The sequence below is a fragment of the Olea europaea genome, unplaced genomic scaffold (genome assembly GCF_002742605.1).
Source record: "Olea europaea var. sylvestris unplaced genomic scaffold, O_europaea_v1 scaffold244, whole genome shotgun sequence".
NCBI lineage: Eukaryota > Viridiplantae > Streptophyta > Magnoliopsida > Lamiales > Oleaceae > Olea > Olea europaea.
The window spans coordinates 746,326-756,406 of record NW_019242592.1 but is presented as its reverse complement, the minus strand read 5'-3'; the positions used below and the strand labels follow the sequence as shown (position 1 = coordinate 756,406).

At 34.2% G+C, this 10,081-nt stretch overlaps 1 protein-coding gene across 3 annotated transcripts; it reads right to left on the bottom strand.

The window, feature by feature from the left end:
- Positions 1–1,979: 1,979 nt before the first annotated feature.
- On the bottom strand, positions 1,980–9,829 carry LOC111382152 (mitogen-activated protein kinase kinase kinase NPK1-like). Of its 3 annotated transcripts, none has more exons than XM_023006035.1 (18): positions 9,183–9,829; positions 9,046–9,084; positions 8,884–8,949; positions 8,688–8,798; positions 7,920–8,000; positions 7,755–7,832; positions 7,594–7,676; positions 5,724–5,805; positions 5,512–5,612; positions 5,289–5,328; positions 5,055–5,114; positions 4,919–4,977; positions 4,617–4,830; positions 4,287–4,517; positions 3,854–4,149; positions 3,692–3,759; positions 2,470–2,569; positions 1,980–2,302 (listed from the first exon to the last, which is right to left on the bottom strand). In XM_023006035.1, exons 1-17 carry the CDS (start codon positions 9,654–9,656, stop codon positions 2,478–2,480), a joined length of 2,175 nt encoding a protein of 724 aa, XP_022861803.1. In that variant the 5' UTR covers positions 9,657–9,829; the 3' UTR covers positions 1,980–2,302; positions 2,470–2,477. The 3 variants fall into 3 exon arrangements, with proteins under 3 accessions (XP_022861803.1, XP_022861804.1, XP_022861805.1); XM_023006036.1 differs by having other exon boundaries at positions 4,919–4,971; XM_023006037.1 differs by having other exon boundaries at positions 4,919–4,968.
- Positions 9,830–10,081: the final 252 nt, after the last annotated feature.

Sequence of the window (10,081 nt, the reverse complement as noted above, 5' to 3'; positions counted from 1 at the left end):
AACGGCGCCGTAAAATTAGTGATAAGGATTTTTTTTATTTTTTATTTTTATTTTTGAAAATTATAAGTAGATTTTAACAAATTCTTTGTAAAATCTTATAATTTACCTTAAAATAAGTAATTTATACGTTGCTTCTCTTTCTGTGTTTTTGAGTTTGGGGGCGGGGGGCCGTGGCAGTGGTAGAGGCGTCGGGTTGTGGTTTATACGTTCATCTGTTTTTTTGGAATTACGAAAAGGTCCTCGCGTATAGGGCTTTCAATGACTAATTTACCCCTAATTTTATATGGTAGAGATTGGGAGAGGTCAGTTATAAAAACAATAAAAGATATTTTGTATGTATCTGAGCCTCATTATTTTGAAAAAAAGTATTTTGAAATAGTAGATTGATGAAAAATGTGTAATTAAAAAATGAAAAAAAATTTTGAATTTGCGTATAATATTAATTTATTAAAGAATTTGTGGTTGAGATAATATCAAATCACTGTTTAAAAATATATTTTTTGAATGAATGTGACTCAAACAGGGCCTTATATATGTCGGTCCTACGTGGAAATTCGATACACAATAGAAAAGTCCGTGTGACCAAAGTATGTCGAGATTGCATGCAAAAGAACATTGTTTCAAGGTTATGTTTTGCATTGCTGTGAAAACCAATGTATACTATAAATGATGCTAGATACACTCAAAAGGTTCTAATTGAGATGTACTAAATCGTGTTAGTAATATTTTAGGGATAGTTATACTCTTATAATGTCTATGATGTGCATTGTATAATACAATATTACTTTTGGAAACTCAAACATTATATACACTTAAATCATTGTGTAACTCCATTATGTTTAACAAGCATTATTTTTACTAACCATATACCGATGCATGTTTCTTCCTCCCTCTAACTTTGTCTCTTTTATGTCCCGCCTCGTTCCTAAGAAGGGTTAGCTTGGCTTTATTCACTGACTCACTCAGTCAAATAAGCAAGCCAAGCATGAGTTATATTATTGTCAATTTTCAAGAACAGCTCTTTCCACTGGCTCGCCTATTAGTGGGACCAGCTACTCGATCATTAATTTTATTTTTTTCAAAAGCTAATTTTAGTTTTTTTTTTATGCAAAAAATTGTGGAGAATTAGACAAGTAAAATCGTCGATTTAAGTATTTGAACTATTGAGAAATTGGTTAAGATCCTACTTGTGTTCACAAATTTATTGTTTATCACCTTAAATGTTAATCTTGGATACCATATATGGTGTACTTTCAATTTATCTCACTTTCCCACATTTTTAATTAGTTGTGCTCATAGCATTAATCTTCGAATAGTGGTATAAATAAATGAAAAAAGCTGAATTTAGGAGTGAATTGAGAAACAGAAAAAATAATAGTATACGAAAATCCAGAAGAATGTAGATAAAGAAAATAGAGAAGTGTGAAGAAATTATTCAGAATGTATCCCTATTTTCAGACGAAAAACCCACAAAAAGAAAATGACAATGAAAATTTTGAAACTTTAATTCAATTTCAAAATAGGCAGGTGCCATTACATCAAGGTTGCTTTTGCAACCAAATTGGGCCACTAGTCCCTTGAGCCCGCCTAGCTAGCCAGCAAGCGGCTCGCACCAAAAAAAAACTTGGGGGTAGTCTTGAGTTCCCAAGAAACAATTTGCAAATTTGAACACACATTCTTAGATCAAACATTGCATTTCCTCTTCCATGCCAAACCACAAGCACAGAATATATAGCCTCTATTTGGCCCCATTAAATTTCATTTCATTATATTTTATTTTTCTCTCTCCTATTTTCAACCACACAATCTTCCATAAAATAATATTACACATAAATAAAAAACTTTTCATTCTTTTTCAACCACTCATTTTTCAAAAAAATACTATTCCACCCATTTTCATTTCCAGAAAATGGGGGCCAAACGGGGGCATAGGATACATTCATTAATTCGAATTTAGACATCAGATTTACACATGAAACTAAAATTTGAAGTCTTTCCTTATCGTATTTCGTATTCTGCAAAAAGATACACAATTTAATAATACATTTTGTTGAATCATGACTTGAACCTTGCATATATAGCCATGTAGCCAATAGGAGATTGTAATGAGGCAATATTTTCAGCAAACCAACACACTATACACAACTCTAACGAGACAACACTATTCATTATTACCAGAAACACCTCACTGACATTGATAAAATCTCTCTCAAAAGGAATGGCAATCCTTATAATGTAAATCTTCATTTATCGGAGTAAGCCAATCCCTTCGTCCCTCAATGTGCCCATATATCAAAACTACCTGTAAATTGTTGTCCTTGAGAAAGGTAATAAATGCTATGGACAGCAAAAGTAGATTTCAAATTTGGCTAAGCTTGAAAAAGCATGCAAAAACACTATGCTTTTCAGAAAAAATTACTTTTAAGCTTAGCCAAACATGTTACATTTGTTTAGCCATGAGAAACTTACATTTGATTTCATGGTAATGCAAACCTTAATCGATCTTTGTGTCGATTTACAATTTGATCTTTTGGAGATGTTTTTGCTACCCCTGCCTGCCGCATAAGTTCTGCAATATGCAATGCAAAATGCAAATCTTGAACTGGCTCTTAAAAGTGACATTTATCCAACAATCAATCAATTAGACATTTATGCAAACCATCGTTTTACCTAGAATTAATTTCTCATTAACGTTGAGTAAACCTCATTTATACTCGAAGTTAAGGCATTGTACAACAATATAAGAACCTCCAAACAGGATTGCCAGCCTAAGCATAGAGCAGAAGCACAACTACTGATTTATATTTATACTGACATCATAGTATGTAGCAATGTGACCTTAACACTAAAGTCCCGAAGCAGGGAGTTTTTTCCCTTCTCTCCATTTGATGGGAAATGAGGAAAATAGAAGAAACTACAAAGCATAGAACGTCTAGAGGCCAGTTGCTATATAGGGAGCAGAAGCTCGTGTACTCAAGTTTAGGTGAATTAACAAGAGAAAACTAAACAAAGGCATCAATAAGAGCAATATTTACCAGTTCAGCCAAATAATAAGAGCAAACTATGCTTGCAAGTGACTACAATTTCATTTACAGAAATGAAAAACATTAGAGTCTAGAATTGTGATATTTCAAGGGCATTTCTTCCAAACAAGTAGGAGTTGTGTATGCTGAAGTGAACATATTTGCTAGCATTCGATATGCTGAAGTCAACATATTTGCTAGCATTCGATATAAGTCATCAGAATACACAACGGAATCAAAGAAAAGCTGCATTTAAAAAGTTGATGCAATCCACATATGGAAATTATGAATTATTTTTGGTAGTTTAAGCTTTCATTATTTTATGGTAATTTTAGATTTTTCTCATTGATTAAAGTTTTCCTTGTGGTAGTTTTTTCAATTATTACCTTAGATTAGGTTTTTATTATGATAGTTTATAATTTTCTTATTCTATTTCATTGCATGAATAAGACCACCCAGGTCTTCTTAAAGGTGAGATTAATGAAATAATAAATAGAGAGCTATCATTTATGTGTCCAAATTCTTGGTATTTTGCTGAGCGAATGAGTCTTTGATGTTGGACATTCATGAGTCAAAACATGAACTAGAAGGTTGTTCGTGATTTCCGTGCTCTAGTGCTTCCGTAAACGCTTCATCAAAAATCCTAATCATATGTACATAGAACTTGCCTCGTTTCCTCTCAAGCTCTTCAACAAGCTCTTCTTTCCACTTCCTTTCTCTCTCGAAGAAGCTAGCACTACAACCAAACATACACAATGTCTAGTTACAGAAAAAGTGAAATTTACCTACAAATATATATTTCAAAGCAAGCAATGGTAGTGTTCACAGACCGTGGAGTAAGCGGTTCACACTGAGAATCAAGTTCTTTGCCTGGAGAAGCTCGATAATTTATATCTCCAATGTTTGACACGCGCCTGGAACAACTAATGGGGCTCGGGCTATTCTCAACATCAAGAGCAGCAGAAAGTCTTCTGCTAACCATTCTACTTGGTGACCTGCTTTTTGGAGGTAAGTTGCTTTTACTTGAAACATTTTCCTTTCCAACAGGACTTAGAGGGCCGACAACATTCAAGGAATTGTAGAATTCTTCATATAGAGGTGTTTGCAGCTTCTTGAGCTCTAAAGCCTAGAAGAAATTAACAAATCAAGTTTATATAAGATCTCAATTCCACTACATTCCTCAGATTAAATAGATGCATTAGAGAACTTGTCAGGCGTCTCTAGCTAATTATAGAAGAAAATATAAGCATATAAAATTAGTACCTTTTTATCAAGGAATTCCCTAATCCTTGACTCAGTTGCTTCATCTTCATCTTCAGATGCTGGTCCTCTTGGAAATGTGAAGCCACATTCCATATCACCAGAAACATGGGATCTATTTTCGTGCTCCATATTTTGACTGGAAAGCAAGTCATTTCCACTTCTCTTCAACTCTGGACTTTCATCAAACTTACACGGCAAATCATTACTAGGCTCACACATAGGGTTAAAGCTCTGCATTCAGAAACAATTCCCAATCTTCATTAGCTTGTAAGGCAGAAAACATCATAATTTGGGATGTAGAGTCAGAATACTAGTTAGACAACTTGCTACCTGATTATAATCACGAGAAAGTAGATTAGCTGGTGTACCAAAAACCAGATCATCACTGTCATCTATTTGACACATATCATCATCAGAGTTAACAGGCTGCCAAAAGGACCGACTTTGTGATAGCTGGTTGGGATATACAGTTGAGCATCTCACAACATCCCCATCATTTACATCCTTCAGATCATTGTAGGTCATCTTTGTCTCTACATTCATTCTACAATGTGAAAAGAAATCTCAGGAATCAAAATTGATTCCACTGACATCTAAAAGAAATACAAACCCTTCGCAAGAAAAATGCTTACGACTTCTCAAGGTCAAATCCAAGCTCTGCCATTTGCTTTCCAGAGCTGCCCTGCTGAGACTGATAAGTTGATATTACCTAGGCAATACTGTAAATAAAGCTATAAAACGTAAACCAAGAAACAAACATCTGCTTACCACAGGTGAAGGGCGAAATACAAGACGAGATTCCTGACGTTCACCAGTAACAAATGGATGCTGCAGATGACAATCAAAGAGAAAAATGCAGTTAACAGAAACTTCATGGCATTATGCTTCAACTATTTCAAAGCCAAGAACTCTTTCACCACAGCATAAAGTGCAAAGTAAGTCTCCTATTCGAGTCGTTTGTGCTGTAGTCACTGAGAAAGTAAAACCACAGCTCAACATTACCTTCAATAAATCTGATGCAGTTGGCCTCAGGTCTGGTTCCCTGCCACAATTAAGTGAAGAGTAAAGAAAAAATGAGGGAAGAAAAGCGTAAAGAAGGATTCAACAGTCACTTGAATCTTTCCAAGCACGCTACGACTACAACTAAAATATCCCATTAAAGCATTTCGAAAGGATAAAATGCTTCATAGAAGAAGAAACAAGAAAATATAACTCAAGAACATACTTCTGTAAACATTTTAGTAAGAAGTCCTTTGCGTCAGCAGAAAGATGCTCAGGTATTGGTGGATGAGATTTGGTTGTACCTATGTAAAAGATTGCAGCAACCTAAAGATGACAAGACTGTTAGAGAGTATAAAGTAACTGACAACATATGAACTCATAGCCAAACCTTACGAATGGTATATTCACAACTACACTAAAACATAACTTGTGTACCTCCTGATACTGCTGGCTCCAAGGAGCTTTTCCTGTAGCCATCTCAATGACAGTGCATCCAACGCTCCATATATCAGCAGAACTGAAGATTTATGTCAAAAATTTTAATGTTGCTGGTATAAGCACTAAGTTGTAATAATATGAAAAATAATAACAATAACATAAAATTGAAGAGCGTTACAGATCAAAATAAAAGAGTAGTCTAGCTCTTGACGAGTACAATATGGAACAACTTAAGTAGCCTTCTGCCTATTACAAATGACAAAAAACATCATTTCCTAGCTATAACTTGGTCTAATTTTTATGAGACTTCTACTTAGAACAAAATTATTTTGGCTAAAACTGTCTGTCAGTTTCAAAAAATAATATTATTTAGGGAAATTTGCAAAAATGTCAAATTTTACATATGTCAATTCAAAAATGTCACTTTTTAATATTTTTTGCAAAAATGGCCAAATTTGATACCAAATTCTCTATTTTACCCTTAATGAAAGAATAAATAATTTCATATTACATATGTCAAATCACAATTAATGCTAGACACAGAAATGTCGAGAACAACATTTAAAGTGTAGAGAAATATCATGTTTAGAATGAAATGTCATTCTAGACATTTAATATGTCGAGAACAATGTTTGAAATGTCGAGAACATTTAATATTGTGATTTGACATATGTACTTTTGAAATATAAACGAATTCAAATATCGAGAACGACATTTGAAATGTTGAGAACTTCATTTTAATGTAACTTCTCATGAAAGCTACTTATGGATATTCTCGTCCAAATAATTGCAAAAATGGACATTGAAAAATTTTGGACATTTTTGCAAATGACAATGTCAAAATGGACATTTTTTGTAATTTCCTTAATATGTCGAGAACAATGTTTGAAATGTCGAGAACATTTAATATTGTGATTTGACATATGTACTTTTGAAATATAAACGAATTTAAATATCGAGAACGACATTTGAAATGTTGAGAACTTCATTTTAATGTAACTTCTTATGAAAGCTACTTATGGATATTCTCGTCCAAATAATTGCAAAAATGGACATTGAAAAATTTTGGACATTTTTGCAAATGACAATGTCAAAATGGACATTTTTTGTAATTTCCACTATTATTTATCATTGCCAAATTACCTTTTCCTTCATAATAATCCATCTAATAGGAAAAAAATATCCCATCATCTCCATGTAGCTGATAGTTTTCTTGTTTATAAAGAGTGGCATTCAACCTATTTACTTGTAATAATTAGAAATGGTGTTATTTCATGTTATTATAGAAAGGGAAAATAACCATTAAATGGTTTGACCAAATCTTATACGACAAAATAGAAAGAAGAAAAAAGAAATTAAAAACATTATCTAAGTTCACATTGAACATATTTCATCAAGATGGCACGCACTTGATGAGGCTATGAAAGGATGAAACATTAACCAAATTACCTGATATATATCATAGATGTGACCACTAACATTGACAAGATAAGATTTACTTAAGATGAGAAAGTAAACTAGTTCAAGTCTAAATATGTAAATACCCAATATATCTCATAGGTGCGACCTTTAACAGTGACAAGATGGGATTACTTAAGCATGCAAAAGTAAACTAGTTCAAGTCTCTGGTATAATATCACAATATTTCTATAACACAGCATAGAATTAAAAAAGGTTAACGAAATAACTGGATAAATGGTGGCAAAAAAGATTTCTTATCTTTTAAGCCATCTTGACTTATGCTACTAGTGGGAATATTTCATTATCATTGTCACATTACAAATAACATACTACAACTGTGGGAGGAAAGCTTCTTTCGTTAACCAAATAGAAAAAGTTCAATAAAGATGCACGTGGCTTTACTCACTAGCTATGACCACTCTGGACAATAACTTCAGGGGCCATCCAATATGGAGTACCCTTCATCGATTTGGCGCCGGTTACAGTAGCCTGCAATACCATTCAGATTCTAGTTATGATAACATGTTCAGCCAAAGGGAACATGGAAAGTCATAGAGAAAAGCATACCAGTGCTTCAACTTTCTTTGATGCACCAAAGTCAGCAAGTTTAATGCACCCCTTATTATCCACAAGAATGTTTGCTCCCTAATAAGAATGCATACTATCAAATTCAAAGAGTTGTCGAGCATGTAATGCATCTTCAAAGTAACATTTTGAATAAAAAGGAAGTACCTTAATGTCTCGGTGCATAATTTTATATTTGTGCAGGTATTCTAGTCCCAACAAAAGTTGTTTGGTATACATTCTAATGACCTGGATTGATGGGAAAAATAATCAAAAGAAGGTTATTAATGTATGGTTCAAAACCAACTGTTCTGCACACATTCAAGTTATTCCCTCAATTCCATTTATATAGGCCGACTTTTCTAATTTTCTTATTCCATTTATATAGTCCTGTTTCTTTAGTGAGAAAGTATTTGTTTTGTTTGTTTACTAATGTACACTTATTTAATTTGCCTAGTTATAACCAATTCCTCCCACTTAATCTTGAAATTATACAAATTTTAGTTTAGCTTCTTGGAATTATCAAAATACATACACACATTTCTCACTTTATTTACTACTAGTTATTGATAATTAAATAAGAGTAAACTAGGAAAATTCAAAATTGGTTTTTCAATAACATTAAATAAAATTTCTTAATCTGTGTGAAATAAAAAAATCAGCTAATATAAATAGGACAGATGGAGCAATAACTTGGATTTGTGATAATTTGTAAAATAGTCAACAAACTTCATTTCAACTATACATTCCAATAGACCATAAGTATTATCCATTTATCCACCGCTAATTTCAATCTATTTATCTATTAAACCGTTCATAAATTCTTCCGAAACAGAAGCTATATTTTATGCAATGATACATACATAAATTGCGCTAAAGGAAAGGTGGATATCTCAATTTTCTAACGATGTTTAATTTCACGTGGGAATCACTTACTGATTCTGGGAAAGACCCAAACTTTCCCAGGAGCGATGAAATGGATCCACCTGGAACAAATTCGAGTAATATATGCAGTGAATCTTCTTCTCTTGCAGTTCCCAAGTATCTCTGACAACAAGAAAATACATTCTAGTTAGAGATTAGGAATCAATCATCCCTACCTCCCGATCAACCAACATATAGTTTTACTCACCACAATGTTTGGATGCGAAAGATTTTTTAAAAGATTCACTTCTTTCTCAAGCTCCAAAAGCTGATCCTAACATTTTTCAATACACAAAGGAGTACATCAAATTCCTAGACTGCAGTTCAAGCTTATAAATATAAAAAATTCAGCTGAGTCTAGTGGCAGTACTTGAGCTTTCTTCGAGGCACTATTCGCCCCAATTGCAACCTGCATACGAAACAAGGCAAAAAATTACATCATTCCAAACCCTCCAAAATCAACGAAAACGCTGTTCAAGAATCCAAATTTAACTACAAACTATTGACCTCTTTGACAGCGAGTAATTCACCAGAATCAAGATTCATCCCCATGTAGACTATCCCAAATGCCCCGCACCCAATCATCTCGCCCTTCCTCCACCGGATCGATGCCTCCTTCCTCTTCACGCATTTACTCGTCCCCACTGCCTCCTTCTCCTTCGCCATTCTAGCCAATGGCACCATCTCCTCTTTCTTCCTCTTCAACGATATCTCTTCTTCCATGGCTCCCTCCATCGGCGGCAATGCCTCGTCTTCCATCATCAGCATCGGGAACTCCTCCTTCACGTACTTCCTCGTCGGCAGCGTCTCAGCCTTAGGAATTGAAGGCAGTGCATGAACCGGCGGTTTATTAAAAAGTCCGATTCGAGATTTTCGGATACTTGACCCGATTTTCTCAACAAATCCTCCTAAGCCGCTGGTTTCTTCGGCGGAGGGCTTGAACACCAAAGATCGACGAACGGAGCCGATGAAATCTTGCATCGGAAAGGGGACCAATGCAATTTACAGAAAACCTGGGGGTAAAAGTAAAAGTATTTAGAGAGAGAATCTAGGGACCAAGAGACTGAAGAGGCAAATAGGAGCGATGATCTGAAGTTTGAAAATAAAACGGTGAAAGAACTTTTATTTTGGTCCTCCCATTTTTTTTTTATTTTGGTATTTTGGGCCCTGGAATTTTGAAAGTATTGGGGAAAGTAGCCGTTATGGTATGAATATGATAAAATATAGGATCAACGGGATACGAATATCCAGAATTCAGAATCTATTAAAAGGCCGTTCAACATGGGCCGAGCCTTAGGCCCACGAGGAGAAGTTAACTGGCCCAAAATAATTTTAAGACTTAATTTTGGGGAAATTACACAAAACTATACGTTAAAAATCCAACATGCTAAAATCAAATGGCAAGT

Bases quoted from the DNA above. Each gene is read 5' to 3' on its own strand.
- LOC111382152 (XM_023006035.1), bottom strand. From the start codon at position 9,656: ATGCAAGATTTCATCGGCTCCGTTCGTCGATCTTTGGTGTTCAAGCCC. The intron at 4,978-5,054 runs GTAAGCAGATGT...TCAACTTATCAG, and splicing joins TATTTCGCCCTTCACCTGTG to TCTCAGCAGGGCAGCTCTGG. The intron at 4,150-4,286 runs GTACTAATTTTA...AATTTCTTCTAG, and splicing joins GGGAATTCCTTGATAAAAAG to GCTTTAGAGCTCAAGAAGCT.